The following is a 17075-nucleotide window of genomic DNA, read 5'->3' as shown; positions in this document are numbered from 1 at the left end:
AGAATGAGGAACACAGAACATCCAATCAGCTATTTCCAAACTTTTGTATTTAACTTGTGTATAAGCTGCTGAGGCGCAGAGGAAGACGTCTGCCATTTTGGAAAGTGTGTGCAGGATGTAAGCGTTGCATCAGCTTCCCTTCTTCATGTTTGACTCCACACAGCCGGCAGCATTCCTGCTTCAGGAAAACACGTTGATACCGGCAAGGAAAAGCAGATGACTGAGAGCAAACAAACGCTCTGTGCCATTGAAGTGTGTTGACTCAAAACATGGCGCCCACTTTCAGCCCAGAGCCTCCAACTCCGCTGACATCCTGGGAAGACTGCCAGGCCAGGCGTTAGATCAAGTTAGACCAAGTTAGACCAATAGACCCAGGTAGACCCGGTTAGACCAACTTAGACCAACTTAGACCAATAGACCCAGGTAGACCCGGTTAGACCAAGTTAGACTTCAGAAATCCTGAGAGCAGCGTTCCTCTGGGTGCTGGAAACCCTTTAAAACGCTTGAAATGTAATGTGGTCATTTCGAGGTTTGAAAAGTGCTTTAAGTCAAGTATGTGAAACTGCTTGAAATTAGAATGGCATTAGTTCATTAAATCACTATCTGACTGAATAGTTTGATTTTGAGGTAAATAAATAATAGACGTCAGAGATAATATAATAATAATAATATAATATCAGAGAGAGCCTCGTCACTTTTGCCTTTCGCACAAAATGAAGACGACTCTGCACAAGCCTTGTGAAAAAAGTGAAATAATCATTTTGAGTATAAATGTGTAATTTACCACAGCTGTAAGGTGCTGGAAAAGATTTAATGCACCTTGAAAAGTTCTTTAATCTGCCTTTGGAGAAGGTGTAAGACCCATGTGAGAGGACCTCATGTGTAAGACCCATGTGAGAGAACCTCAGGTGTAAGACCCATGTGAGAGAACCTCATGTGTAAGACCCATGTGAGAGGACCTCATGTGTAAGACCCATGTGAGAGAACCTCAGGTGTAAGACCCATGTGAGAGAACCTCAGGTGTAAGACCCATGTGAGAGGACCTCATGTGTAGGACCCATGTGAGAGAACCTCATGTGTAAGACCCATGTGAGAGAACCTCATGTGTAAGACCCATGTGAGAGAACCTCATGTGTAAGACCCATGTGAGAGGACCTCAGGTGTAAGACCCATGTGAGAGAACCTCAGGTGTAAGACCCATGTGAGAGGACCTCAGGTGTAAGACCCATGTGAGAGAACCTCAGGTGTAAGACCCATGTGAGAGAACCTCAGGTGTAAGACCCATGTGAGAGGACCTCAGGTGTAAGACCCATGTGAGAGAACCTCAGGTGTAAGACCCATGTGAGAGGACCTCAGGTGTAGGACCCATGTGAGAGAACCTCAGGTGTAGGACCCGGGCAGGCGACGCTGGCAGGCCAGCTGAGGAACACGAGCTTCTGCAAACACATTGTTTCTCAAACCCTCCATCGAGCCAGAGTCTGTCTGCCTGCCAAGAAGCAGAGCAGTGCAGGAAGAACAGTGCTTTAACAGATGAACATGCTGTCTCTCATGGGACATGACATGTATATCTGGAGAAACCTGGCATGAAATTCCTCAGTCAATATTTCTTTCAGTTATCTTTACTGTATCTGAGCAGTTTAACAGAAATAGATAATGATAGGGAGCATATCTATAGCCGTTTTCACACATGCGCTTTTTACCGGTAAATGACCGGAAAGCGGTCTAATGCCTTCATGTGTGAAAGTTGTTTTCCGGTATAAGCGCGACCCCGTCATCGCGGACATTTCACCAGTTCCTAGGTTGTCAGAAGAGAGGTATGTCTGCTTCATGTGTGGGCGTGCCCCCCCCCTCCTCCCCTCTCTGCTCGCACTCTGGCCAGAGTCCTTCAGTCCAGCCCGACAGGGACACAGACAGCGAAAATGGCAGCGGCTTGAGTCTTGCAAGCCGCCCAACGCTTGTTGAGAAAGCAAATGCACGAAGCGAAATGTGGAAGTATTTTGCTTACGTTGCCGACAGCGAAGGCAAGCCCCCTGGACACATCAAACGAAGCAAGTCTGTAAAAAGTGCTTCAACGCGACGCAGGTGAACGGATAAACATCGAACCAGCCAGGCTATTTCTCTCAGACAGGGATCCGTACTTCTCCAAAGATTTCAGTTCAAAGACTGGTTAGCGAATGTGAAGGATACAACATACTCTTAAGTCGAACGAGTGTGATTTATTGTGTGACAATGTGATTTCTGAGTTATTTCATTTATATGCTTTGTCCAATCCAAATTGCTGGCACTGTTCAATGGCGACCCGGTTTTGCTCTCCGACTCTGAGAGCGAACCAAGCAGAATTTCGCTCGTGATACTTGTACCATGAAGTGACAATAAAGTACTGTTATGTTATGACAAGCAAACTTATTTCACCATCGGAGTTTTGCCGACCCCCAAAATAAGAGGATTCCCCATCCAAGTGCACACGTCACTCCCCACCCGCTCTGCAGTGCCCCCCCCCCCTCAAATACAGGCAATTTTGCTGCTATATTCACACATGTGAGCCCTCAGGTGTGAAGGGAAATTCCAGGAAATGTCCGATATTGATTTACAGGCAATGTTCCTGTAGGCATGTGTGAAAACGGCTTATGTTACCCAGGTCCTTACCAGGGTCCTATGTTACCAAGGCCCTACTGTATCTTACCAAGGTCCTATGTTACCAAGGTCCTATGTTACCCAGGTCCTATGTTACCCAGGTCCTCTGTTCCCAGCCTGTGTGTGTGAGTGTAAGCTGACGGTATGTTGTGTTGTGTTGCAGGACTTTGTGACAGCCACCGACATCAAAGTGGTTCTGACCAGGCTCAACACGTTCGGAGACGAAGTTTTCAACGACCCCAAAGTCCTCAAGTCCTACTACTACGCCATCTCTGACTTCGCTGTGGGAGGAAGGTAACTCGACATAAGTGTTAAACACAACATCAGTCCTGATAAGTCTCCTCTGTTTCATTTTCAATGTTTTAACTTCACAAAGCAACTGGCCTGATGAGCTGCCAGTGGGTATATATATATATATATATATATATATATATATATATATATATATATATATATACCGCTGTATATATATATATGTATATGTATATATATATCCTGCTCTTAACAGACCGAGGAGACTTCTCACTCTGCTCTTAACAGACCGAGGAGACCTCTCACTCCATTCGGTAAAGTGTGGTAAAGTGTGTGGTCCGACGAGTCCACATCCCCCCTCAGGTCTGAGGTGTGCGTTTGGACGAGCATGACCCGGCCAGCATGGGTTAGGGTTAGGGTTTGGACGAGCATGACCCGGCCAGCATGCGCAGACAGAATCTGTTTGAAATGTGGAGCAGATTTCCATTACAGAGCCGGCATTCCTGCCATTGCTGGCATTCCTGGCTGGCAGGGCCGGATTACATGGAGAGCGGAATGGGGCGTCCCGAGCGCTGTGACGAGCGGAAGAGATGAGTCCTGATCTGGACCACCTGTCACCTTCCTTTATTTCCATTACTACACATTCACAGGCAATTAACATGACAAAACAAAACCTATACATATACCTATACATATAGATGTAATTACACCATACCTATACACACATCTACCTATATATATACCTACAAAAAATATACATCTAAACAATAAAGTGTAAGATTCCTAACTAAGGTCATCAATAACTCAATTTACTCATGTAAACATGTTGGACTTTTTGTAGCCATTGAAGAATCATGAGAGGGTTAGGCTGCATCCAATTAATAATGTAAACAGGAGTTGAGCTGAGACTGAGGTGTAAACAGGAGTTGAGCTGAGACTGAGGTGTAAACAGGAGTTGAGCTGAGACTGAGGTGTAAACAGGAGTTGAGCTGAGACTGAGGTGTAAACAGGAGTTCAGTTGAGACTGATGTGTAAACAGGAGTTCAGTTGAGACTGATGTGTAAACAGGAGTTCAGTTGAGACTGATGTGTAAACAGGAGTTCAGTTGAGACTGATGTGTAAACAGGAGTTCAGTTGAGACTGATGTGTAAACAGAAGTTCAGTTGAGACTGATGTGTAAACAGGAGTTCAGTTGAGACTGATGTGTAAACAGGAGTTCAGTTGAGACTGATGTGTAAACAGGAGTTCAGTTGAGACTGATGTGTAAACAGGAGTTCAGTTGAGACTGATGTGTAAACAGAAGTTCAGTTGAGACTGATGTGTAAGAACAATAGCAGGTCCAGGGGAATGTCCCATTCCAGAATTGTCTACATTTCAACTGCAGCTTTTAACCTTTAGCCTACTTCTCCCGTCTCTCTGCTCCCACCTGAGTCACCTTCATTCAGCTCAGACTGGAGAGAGGGCAAGGGCAAGTCCTGGACTGTACACTGTGTAGAGAGGGCGGGGCCTGGACTGTACACTGTGTAGAGAGGGCGGGGCCTGGACTGTACACTGTGTAGAGAGGGCGGGGCCTGGACTGTACACTGTGTAGAGAGGGCGGGGCCTGGACTGTACACTTTGTAGAGAGGGCGGGGCCTGGACTGTACACTGTGTAGAGAGGGCGGGGCCTGGGCTGTACACGGTGTAGAGAGGGCGGGGCCTGGACTGTACACTGTGTAGGGAGGGCGGGGCCTGGACTGTACACTGTGTAGAGAGGGCGGGGCCTGGACTGTACACTGTGTAGAGAGGGCGGGGCCTGGACTGTACACTGTGTAGAGGGGGCGGGGCCTGGACTGTACACTGTAGAGAGGGCGGGGCCTGGACTACACGGTGTAGAGAGGGCGGGGCCTGGACTGTACACTGTGTAGGGAGGGCGGGGCCTGGACTGTACACTGTAGAGAGGGCGGGGCCTGGACTGTACACTGTGTAGAGAGGGCGGGGCCTGGACTGTACACTGTGTAGAGGGGGCGGGGCCTGGACTGTACACTGTGTAGAGAGGGCGGGGCCTGGACTGTACACTGTAGAGAGGGCGGGGCCTGGACTACACGGTGTAGAGAGGGCGGGGCCTGGACTGTACACTGTGTAGAGAGGGCGGGGCCTGGACTGTACACTGTGTAGAGGGGGCGGGGCCTGGACTGTACACTGTGTAGAGAGGGCGGGGCCTGGACTGTACACTGTGTAGAGAGGGCGGGGCCTGGACTGTACACTGTGTAGAGAGGGCGGGGCCTGGACTGTACACTGTGTAGAGAGGGCGGGGCCTGGACTGTACACTGTGTAGAGAGGGCGGGGCCTGGACTGTACACCGTGTAGAGAGGGCGGGGCCTAGACTGTACACCGTGTAGAGAGGGCGGGGCCTGGACTGTACACTGTGTAGAGAGGGCGGGGCCTGGACTGTACACTGTGTAGAGAGGGCGGGGCCTGGACTGTACACCGTGTAGAGAGGGCGGGGCCTGGACTGTACACTGTGTAGAGAGGGCGGGGCCTAGACTGTACACCGTGTAGAGAGGGCGGGGCCTGGACTGTACACTGTGTAGAGAGGGCGGGGCCTGGACTGTACACTGTGTAGAGAGGGCGGGGCCTGGACTGTACACCGTGTAGAGAGGGCGGGGCCTGGACTGTACACTGTGTAGAGAGGGCGGGGCCTGGACTGTAAACCACCCACATTGAGCCAAATTTGAGGAAATTCCCTCATGGAGATCATGTTAACTCATTCAGGGCCAGTTTAGGACTGCCAATATTTAGCACAGGCCAAAGATTTTCATAATTGTTGGTCATCTTTCAAGACCCACAGTAAATTATCTATTAGCACCAGAGTGATTTGCAATACCTCAAAATGAAGATGTACGTCTCTGGGTTCACCAGGAAAAAAAAAGTGAGCTTTTAGCATGTTCTGTACTCTACTTATAGCCATTTATATACACCCTGTTTTCCCCCAGAAGGTCTCCCTGAGAAAATAAACAGGAGAAAAGGCAATTTTTGTAAAAGGGCACAATATCAGGCAGAACTCACTCTCAATTCTTTTATTTTGAACTGTATTGACATCAGACATGTAAATATTATTCGTTAGGACACAAATGACAAAAAAAAAATATATATATATATATATATACACATGAAGTGCTTTTTTTTTACATTCAACAATACAGTTTACTCGGTGTGAGTGAGTGTGCAGACAGACAGACAGACAGACAGACAGACAGACAGACAGACACACCGACAGACAGACAGACAGACAGACAGACAGACACACACACACACACACACACACACACACACACACGATCCCCCTTTTAGATTTCTAACCCCACATAGGATAAGCAATAACCACGCCCTGTGGCGCTGGGATTGGCCAGGAGCAACACTGGAGGGCACGCAGCCCAGCGATTTCATGAACCAACTGAATAGCTCTTGAGAAGGACAGCGGGCTGCTGTGACTGCCTTCTGCCCGCTGCTGCCTAGCTGTTCCTGTGTTTATTTTGATTTGTTCTGGTACACCCGTCCTCGTCCATGTCTCCCTGTCATATCCTCTCTGCTATTTGATCGTTCCCGTTTTCCCCTCGGCTATTCAACACGTCCTCACCGCCCTCGCAAACTGATCGATCATTTCCTCATTCCTCCGATGATCAAACACATCTCTTGATTACTTTCTCCCGTTTTCTCCTGGCTGGCACAGAGGAAGGCGACTCCAGCTCGTGCAGCGCGCCGAGGGCGTTTCAATGGCGTTTCTCCTGTCTGCACAAGGAAGCGTTACCCGTTTTCTGCTTTTCCTCTTGCTCAATTTCAAAACAACAGCTGCGGTATGTGTTTGTTCACGTGTTGTCTTAGATGCTAGGGACCTGATACCATGTGACAGGCTGGGGAAGTGTTTTAACTATGCGCTGCACGAATAAAAACAAAAACACGTCAAACACGTCATTGGCCCTCTGGGCTATTCCTGATAACACGTCAAAGACGTCATTGGCCCTGAATGAGTTAACGAACAGGAAATGGGAAGTAGTGAGGTCACAGTGACCTTGAACTTTGAGCTTTGACCACCAAAATCTAATCAGTTCATCCCTGAGTCCAAGTCAACATTTGAGCCTTAGTTGGCACAGTTCCCAAGATATCGTGTTAATGATAATCGGACGGACGGACAGAGGGACAACCCGAAAGCATAATGCCTCCGGCCACGGCTGTCGCCGGGCGGAGGTATAAAAATGCATGGAAGATAAAATCCCTTGGTTGCTCTGCTGAACGTGGAAGCGGGCGTGACTTTGGCTCTGTATTGGAGTAACAGTGTGCAGGAATGTCTTGGATGTGGGAGTTCTTGTCTGTCTCTTCTACACTTGATTATTATTAAAGCCAAGAAGGTTGAAAGCTGTTTTGTGAATGAAGAAGAGGTTTATTGGAAAGCATGTAGACATAATGGCACGTCTGTGTAGCAGCAGAAGGATGTTGTGCTGTGTGAACTGGAGGCGGGTCTCCGGGGTGCTGAACAGAACAGCCTTCCTCCCTGCAGTCACTTTTTCCTTGGCGGGCACTCTGCCAGGCGAGGCGACACCTGAAACAATAGCTCCAGGAGGGAGAGAGCGAGCGAGGCAGAGAGAGAGAGAGACAGAGAGAGAGACAGAGAGAGAGACAGAGAGAGAGAGAGACAGAGAGAGAGAGAGAGACAGAGAGAGAGAGAGACAGAGAGCGAGTCTGGTCTTGTTGGAGGGGCTCTTCTGCCTCAGGGACTTTTCTCCCAGGAAAAAGCTCGTCAGCGCCGCAAACAACCGCTACATTCCTGCAGCAACTGTTGCAATTTCCAAACGTCGAGAAGCTGCATGTCTCAGGCCTCGTTTACATGACAACGTTCTGCATGTCTCAGGCCTCGTTTACATGACAACGTTCTACATGTCTCAGGCCTCGTTTACATGACAACGTTCTACATGTCTCAGGCCTCGTTTACATGACAACGTTCTGCATGTCTCAGGCCTAGTTTACATGACAACGTTCTACATGTCTCAGGCCTCGTTTACATGACAACGTTCTGCATGTCTCAGGCCTAGTTTACATGACAACGTTCTACATGTCTCAGGCCTAGTTTACATGACAACGTTCTGCATGTCTCAGGCCTAGTTTACATGACAACGTTCTGCATGTCTCAGGCCTAGTTTACATGACAACGTTCTGCATGTCTCAGGCCTAGTTTACATGACAACGTTCTGCATGTCTCAGGCCTAGTTTACATGACAACGTTCTACATGTCTCAGGCCTAGTTTACATGACAACGTTCTGCATGTCTCAGGCCTAGTTTACATGACAACGTTCTACATGTCTCAGGCCTAGTTTACATGACAACGTTCTGCATGTCTCAGGCCTAGTTTACATGACAACGTTCTACATGTCTCAGGCCTAGTTTACATGACAACGTTCTACATGTCTCAGGCCTAGTTTACATGACAACGTTCTACATGTCTCAGGCCTAGTTTACATGACAACGTTCTACATGTCTCAGGCCTAGTTTACATGACAACGTTCTGCATGTCTCAGGCCTAGTTTACATGACAACGTTCTACATGTCTCAGGCCTAGTTTACATGACAACGTTCTACATGTCTCAGGCCTAGTTTACATGACAACGTTCTGCATGTCTCAGGCCTAGTTTACATGACAACGTTCTACATGTCTCAGGCCTAGTTTACATGACAACGTTCTACATGTCTCAGGCCTAGTTTACATGACAACGTTCTACATGTCTCAGGCCTAGTTTACATGACAACGTTCTGCATGTCTCAGGCCTCGTTTACATGACAACGTTCTACATGTCTCAGGCCTAGTTTACATGACAACGTTCTGCATGTCTCAGGCCTAGTTTACATGACAACGTTCTGCATGTCTCAGGCCTCGTTTACATGACAACGTTCTACATGTCTCAGGCCTAGTTTACATGACAACGTTCTGCATGTCTCAGGCCTAGTTTACATGACAACGTTCTACATGTCTCAGGCCTAGTTTACATGACAACGTTCTGCATGTCTCAGGCCTAGTTTACATGACAACGTTCTACATGTCTCAGGCCTAGTTTACATGACAACGTTCTGCATGTCTCAGGCCTAGTTTACATGACAACGTTCTGCATGTCTCAGGCCTAGTTTACATGACAACGTTCTACATGTCTCAGGCCTAGTTTACATGACAACGTTCTGCATGTCTCAGGCCTAGTTTACATGACAACGTTCTACATGTCTCAGGCCTCGTTTACATGACAACGTTCTGCATGTCTCAGGCCTAGTTTACATGACAACGTTCTGCATGTCTCAGGCCTCGTTTACATGACAACGTTCTGCATGTCTCAGGCCTAGTTTACATGACAACGTTCTGCATGTCTCAGGCCTAGTTTACATGACAACGTTCTGCATGTCTCAGGCCTCGTTTACATGACCACGTTCTGCATGTCTCAGGCCTAGTTTACATGACCACGTTCCCTGCATAAAATGCTGTTGTCTGCATGTCTCAGGCCTAGTTTACATGACAACGTTCTGCATGTCTCAGGCCTAGTTTACATGACAACGTTCTACATGTCTCAGGCCTAGTTTACATGACAACGTTCTGCATGTCTCAGGCCTAGTTTACATGACAACGTTCTACATGTCTCAGGCCTAGTTTACATGACAACGTTCTACATGTCTCAGGCCTAGTTTACATGACAACGTTCTGCATGTCTCAGGCCTAGTTTACATGACAACGTTCTGCATGTCTCAGGCCTAGTTTACATGACAACGTTCTACATGTCTCAGGCCTAGTTTACATGACAACGTTCTGCATGTCTCAGGCCTAGTTTACATGACCACGTTCCCTGCATAAAATGCTGTTGTCTGACGAAATCTCAAATGCAGCTATTTATTATTATGATTATTATGATTATTATTATGATTATTATTATTATTAGCTAAACTAAAACACCTCCACTCGATCAGTTCCAATTCCATTCTCGCGTCAGTCGGACTGTAAACGATAACCACAGCGCACGGAAGAGGAAGTCTTGGCACAGACATCCACTCTACATCCACTCTGCATCCACTCTACATCCACTCTGCATCCACTCTACATCCACTCTACATCCACTCTGCAACCACTCTGCATCCACTCTACATCCACTCTACATCCACTCTACATCCACTCTGCATCCACTCTACGCGGAAACGCCCACATATCAGCCGTCTGGCTCAGAGTCATATTGAGCAGCAGCACTCAGCAGACTGATAGACTCTGTGCTCAGAGTCATATTGGTCAGCAGACTGATCGACTCTGTGCTCAGAGTCATATTGGTCAGCAGACTGATGGACTCTGTGTGCTCAGAGTCATATTGGTCAGCAGACTGATAGACTCTGTGCTCAGAGTCATATTGGTCAGCAGACTGATAGACTCTGGGTGTTCAGAGTCATATTGGTCAGCAGACTGATAGACTCTGTGTGCTCAGAGTCATATTAGTCACCAGACTGATAGACTCTGGGTGCTCAGAGTCATATTAGTCACCAGACTGATAGACTCTGTGTGCTCAGAGTCCTTGGTCAGCAGACTGATAGACTCTGTGTGCTCAGAGTCATATTGGTCAGCAGACTGATAGACTCTGTGTGCTCAGAGTCATATTGGTCAGCAGACTGATAGACTCTGTGTGCTCAGAGTCATATTAGTCACCAGACTGATAGACTCTGTGTGCTCAGAGTCATATTAGTCAGCAGACTGATTAACTCTGTGTGCTCAGAGTCATATTGGTCACCAGACTGATAGACTGTGTGCTCAGAGTCATATTGGTCAGCAGACTGATAGACTCTGGGTGCTCAGAGTCATATTGGTCAGCAGACTGATAGACTCTGGGTGCTCAGAGTCATATTGGTCAGCAGACTGATAGACTCTGTGTGCTCAGAGTCATATTAGTCACCAGACTGATAGACTCTGTGTGTTCAGAGTCATATTGGTCAGCAGACTGATGGACTCTGGGTCAGCGTTGCTGCTGTCAGGAAGGTGCTTTTATGTGAGCCGGTCAGAAGCTATTTGCAGAAGCTGGTAAATATACTCTCACTGCTTCCTGCTTATCCTCTTTCACCACTCCTCACTGAAAGGTCAGAGCAGCGAGCAACCAATTAACGATCTCAATTAACGATCTCAACAATCTCAATTAACCATCTCAATGATCTCAATTAACCATCTCAATGATCTCAATTAACCATCTCAACCATCTCATTTCAGTCGCTAATCAAGCACTTTTGATGTGTTCAGATTTTTATATTAGGGTTGTGTTTTGGGAATGTTGAGTCTGACTTCCAGTGAGTGAAACCAGAAAAATCATGGTCATCAGATCATTTGGCATGCCTTCATCTCATCACGCCTGGATTACTGCAGGCGCCTTTTCACGTGACGGAACCAAGAATCTATGAATAGACTCCAGACTGCACATGAATGTAATGCAGCTAGAGAGAACTTTTCACTGCTTCTGAAACAGCCTCAATGTAACCCTGATGCCTCACATCTGACCAATGAGAGCATCAGCGAGAAGATGGGTGATTTCTATATTGTTATTCCAAACGCCTCTTGTGAGGGTGTCACAGAGCGTCCGTCACGTGTTACGTCCGTGTTACGTCCGTGTGAAACGGGTTGTAATTTTTGTTCCTGCCAGTAAATGAAGCAGTGCGGACGCCTCTCTGACTGGCCTGCAGCGGCTCAGACAGCCCGGAGACAGTGGGAGGAGCCTCGGTGTTCAGGAAATGCAGTTTTCGTTCCGGGCAAACAGTACTGCTTCTGTCCACAGGTGGCGCTGCTACAATAAACACCAACCCAAGTGAAAGTTCCCTATTGCTGCTTTAACCACAACCAAGAGGCGAGATTACATCGCTCCTGTTTTAGCCTCTTTGCACTTTACATGTGCACTCATCAGTACAGCACATACCCACTGCACACAGCACATGCGCCACATGGCAAACAAGCAAGTAACTTCGGTTATACTCCTGTTAGTTTGGTTACTCTTTGTTTAGTCCTCGGTGTGTGGATTTACTACGAAAATGACAGTTTCATGTACATTTGGATTATTATTTCCTCGTGTGGTGAGTACACGAGTCACAACGTGTGAGTGTTTCTGGCGCTGTTGGAATGTGTATTTTGGGCGACTGAACACTGACTGAACAGGAGTAAGCAAAAGTACCATAGACTGCCATTATAGCGCTAAGCTAAGTAGCATTGAGGGCTCTACCTCGTACTACACGCAGATTGAAAATAAAGCCATGTACATTCTAGTTTTGTTATCGGCAACATGGCAAATGGCCTTGGCATATCCTGTTAACCTGAAGCTGCCAGATGGTTTGTTTTCACTTAACCACCTGGGAACGAGTCGCTCGGGGAAACTGTTTCAAAGGGCAGGCGCTTTCAGAAAATACCTGGCAGGTGATTGGATGGAACATCTGTCTGTCACAGACGGGCTCGTTCTCGCTTCCGTAACTACAAAGCCCGCCTGTAGCTGCCTCAGAGGACACTGATTGGTGGAAACCACTGGTGGTTCAGATTCAAACCAATAGATTGGAGCGTGACGAGATGATTTGTCATGTGATCGTGATCTCGTGATCTCATGATCTCGTGAGAATCCGGCTGCCTGACAAGGTGTCTTGACACCGGCTCCGCCTCCCAGTATGTTTGAGATAGATTTTAACATTTGACTGATTCCTTTGATGCTATATCTCTGCGGGGCTGTTTTGTCCCAAAGTCCTGACTGAAAACTAAAGGGGACAGTCTCTAGCCTAAACAGGCAGGACCTTGAGACTGCAATTTAAACAGGCAGGACCTTGAGACTGCAATTTGTGTGAAAAAAATCTCTTGTCATATCTTATCTTTCCCTGCACTGTATTGGTTTTTATACACCAAATTGTTCCCTGTTTCTTTTAAAAGCTGATGATTTTATGACTTGTCTGTTTTATTTTGCTGCCTTTGTGAAGCACTTTGTGAGTTCTATAAAGATTATTATATTATCAGCTATAAGTGTAACGACCTTGTTTTCTGTGTGTGTGTGTGTGTGTGTGTGTGTCAGGTGTAAGTGTAACGGCCATGCCAGTGAGTGTGTGAAGAACAGCGTGAGTCGGCTGGTGTGTAACTGTAAACACAACACTGAAGGAGACGACTGCAATATCTGCAAACCCTTTTACAATGACCGACCATGGAGACGAGCCACCGCCGACAACCCCCACGAGTGTCTGCGTGAGTCTATACTACACTTACTATTACTATTACTATTACCGTACTAACCCCCACGAGTGTCTGCGTGAGTCTATACTACACTTACTACTACTGTTACTATTACTAACCCCCACGAGTGTCTGCGTGAGTCTATACTACACTTACTACTACTGTTACTATTACTAACCCCCACGAGTGTCTGCGTGAGTCTATACTACACTTACTACTACTGTTACTATTACTAACCCCCACGAGTGTCTGCGTGAGTCTATACTACACCTACTACTACTGTTACTATTACTAACCCCCACGAGTGTCTGCGTGAGTCTATACTACACTTACTATTACTGTTACTATTACTAACCCCCACGAGTGTCTGCGTGAGTCTATACTACACTTACTACTACTGTTACTATTACTAACCCCCACGAGTGTCTGCGTGAGTCTATACTACACTTACTACTACTGTTACTATTACTAACCCCCACGAGTGTCTGCGTGAGTCTATACTACACTTACTACTACTGTTACTATTACTAACCCCCACGAGTGTCTGCGTGAGTCTATACTACACTTACTACTACTGTTACTATTACTAACCCCCACGAGTGTCTGCGTGAGTCTATACTACACTTACTACTACTGTTACTATTACTAACCCCCACGAGTGTCTGCGTGAGTCTATACTACACTTACTATTACTGTTACTATTACTAACCCCCACGAGTGTCTGCGTGAGTCTATACTACACTTACTACTACTGTTACTATTACTAACCCCCACGAGTGTCTGCGTGAGTCTATACTACACTTACTATTACTGTTACTATTACTAACCCCCACGAGTGTCTGCGTGAGTCTATACTACACTTACTACTACTGTTACTATTACTAACCCCCACGAGTGTCTGTGTGAGTCTATACTACACTTACTATTACTGTTACTATTACTAACCCCCACGAGTGTCTGCGTGAGTCTATACTACACTTACTACTACTGTTACTATTACTAACCCCCACGAGTGTCTGCGTGAGTCTATACTACACTTACTATTACTGTTACTATTACTAACCCCCACGAGTGTCTGTGTGAGTCTATACTACACTTACTACTACTGTTACTATTACTAACCCCCACGAGTGTCTGCGTGAGTCTATACTACACTTACTATTACTGTTACTATTACTAACCCCCACGAGTGTCTGCGTGAGTCTATACTACACTTACTACTACTGTTACTATTACTAACCCCCACGAGTGTCTGCGTGAGTCTATACTACACTTACTACTACTGTTACTATTACTAACCCCCACGAGTGTCTGCGTGAGTCTATACTAGGGATGGGCATCGAATTTCGAATTTTCGAATAATCGTTGTTATTATCAAGGTCGACTTTTATTATTGAAATTCGAAATTCGAAAAAAAAAAAAAATTTTTTTTTTTTTTTTTTTTTTTTTTTTTGAGTGAAATGTTGCATTGTCTCCCCTGATTCTAAGTACCGGTATAGTCAAATCGCTATAAGCATTTTAAGCAAGGTTTATGGAAAAATGAATGGCGGATGAAATCCCATGAAGAGGGAGAGGGGGTGACTTTGGCACCCCTTTGGCACTCAGACCTGAGCCTACTACATATTTAATGAACCACAACCACTCATGATTGTCAAAACTGTTTTTTATTTTCGAAAATGTCAATGTAAAAAAAATTAAAAATGTAAAAAAAAATTTTTTTTTTTTTTTTTTTTACATTTTTTTTATTTATTTTCGAAATTCGAATTAAATTCGAATTTGGCCAGCGAATTTCGAATAGTGTTTTTGCTAGAAATGCCCATCCCTAGTCTATACTACACTTACTATTACTGTTACTATTACTAACCCCCACGAGTGTCTGCGTGAGTCTATACTACACTTACTATTACTGTTACTAACCCCCACGAGTGTCTGCGTGAGTCTATACTACACTTAATACTACACTTACTATTACTAACCCCCACGAGTGTCTGCGTGAGTCTATACTACACTTACTATTACTGTTACTATTACTAACCCCCACGAGTGTCTGTGTGAGTCTATACTACACTTACTACTACTGTTACTATTACTAACCCCCACGAGTGTCTGCGTGAGTCTATACTACACTTACTACTACTGTTACTATTACTAACCCCCACGAGTGTCTGTGTGAGTCTATACTACATTAGTGTTACTGTCACTATAGGAGTTTGAAGACAGGTGAAGAGCTGTCTTAAAGTTGAGATTTTTTTTTTTTTTATCACTTTCACTTCAGGAATAACATTTACTCCTACGTGTGTGTGGGTGTGTGGGTGTGTTTACTAAACATAAGAAGGTTAAGAACATCTCTAAGAACTGTTTAGCATATTTCCTATTTGTTTTTTTCTTAAGACCAATGTAAAAAAAAAATGCATTTCAGAAGAGGTTTTTTTTCTGAAGAGGTTTTCTGAATCCAGCCTCAGTTCCTTTAATCAACAAAACTTTACTACACTAAAATGACTGCTTTCTAGACTGGAAGTCTCTTATACTTAAAGTACTGTGGTGTGTTCTACACTAACCCTGTGCTCCTCTCCTCTCCTCCTCTGGTGTGTTCTACACTAACCCTGTGCTCCTCTCCTCTCCTCTGGTGTGTTCTACACTAACTAGGGCTGTGCCGATTCACTTATCTCCCGATTCGATACTATCACGATACTTTGGTGCCGATTCGATATATATTGCGATTCACGATTATTGCGATTCTACGATTATTGCGATTCGATATTACGATTTATTGCGATTTTTGTTTATTTTTTTCTTTTATTTTTTCAGTTTGTTTGCTTTTTTACACTAGATTAGAACATGGGAAAAGTTGAATCATACACTAGAGACTGTATATTATATATCATGAGTAGGGCTGGGCGATATAGTTAAAAACAGGGGCGGACTGGGATCATAATTCAGGCCGGGCATTAGATACCAAGCAGGCCAGGCCGATATGGGCCAACGCGCGTGAAATTTGGGCCGTTTGAAGCCAGATTTGGGTCCAATTTTACAATGAGATGCACCCACTTTAACCCTGAAGTGTAATTATTACTTCAGACTAACTAATAAAGTAATAAAACCACTAGTAAACCAGTAGGCGGCGCCTGGCCTGCTGGCCTGACTGCAAGCACCCAAATTTTTTTTTTTTTTTTTTTTTTTTTTTTTTTTTTTTTTTAATTTGCGATTATCGATTCTGGAATAAAAGATCGATCCAAAAAATCGTGACATTAAAAATCGCGATACTTAGGTGAATCGATTTTTTCCCCCACCCCTAACACTAACCCTGTGCTCCTCTCCTCTCCTCCTCTGGTGTGTTCTACACTAACCCTGTGCTCCTCTCCTCTCCTCTGGTGTGTTCTACACTAACCCTGTGCTCCTCTCCTCTCCTCTCCTCTCCTCTGGTGTGTTCTACACTAACCCTGTGCTCCTCTCCTCTCCTCCTCTGGTGTGTTCTACACTAACCCTGTGCTCCTCTCCTCTCCTCCTCTGGTGTGTTCTACACTAACCCTGTGCTCCTCTCCTCTCCTCCTCTGCAGCATGCGAGTGTAACGGGAAGAGTTCTGAGTGTTACTTTGACTCTGAGCTGTACCGGGCTACGGGTCACGGCGGGCACTGTCGCGGCTGTGCTGACAACACCGACGGGCCCAACTGTGAGCGCTGCCTGGACAACTACTACAGAGACCAGAGCGCCAGCCGCTGCCTGGCCTGTGGCTGCAACCCTGTGGGTGAGTGAGTGGCAACGCAACTTCAACCTCACCCACTGGGTCAGTACGTCAGTGACACAGTGTCATTAGAAGCTGGGTCAGTACGTCAGTGACACAGTGTCATTAGAAAGGGAGATTTTGAGTGCTAGAAACGAGCAAAGACAACGCTGGTGGTAAGATATGGCCCTCGGTCCTGACAGGTTTGGGGCTTCTTAGGTTTCAAGCCACACTG

The 17075-nt window shown here is 45.9% G+C and overlaps 1 protein-coding gene across 1 annotated transcript in view; it reads left to right on the top strand.

Annotated features, from left to right (window-relative positions):
• lamc1 (laminin, gamma 1) overlaps positions 1-17075 on the top strand; it is a 122804-nt gene that overhangs the window by 67479 nt on the left and 38250 nt on the right. The window contains exons 3-5 of the mRNA XM_083659807.1: positions 2798-2928; positions 12964-13130; positions 16676-16864. Of these exons, the coding sequence (XP_083515933.1) occupies positions 2798-2928; positions 12964-13130; positions 16676-16864 (487 nt within the window). The remainder of the gene's footprint in view (positions 1-2797; positions 2929-12963; positions 13131-16675; positions 16865-17075) is intronic.

The sequence above is a fragment of the Poromitra crassiceps genome (assembly GCF_964638095.1).
Source record: "Poromitra crassiceps genome assembly, chromosome: 23".
NCBI classification, from domain to species: domain Eukaryota; kingdom Metazoa; phylum Chordata; class Actinopteri; order Beryciformes; family Melamphaidae; genus Poromitra; species Poromitra crassiceps.
The sequence above is the reverse complement of the archived record's forward strand: the minus strand, read 5'-3'. Positions and strand labels throughout refer to the sequence as shown.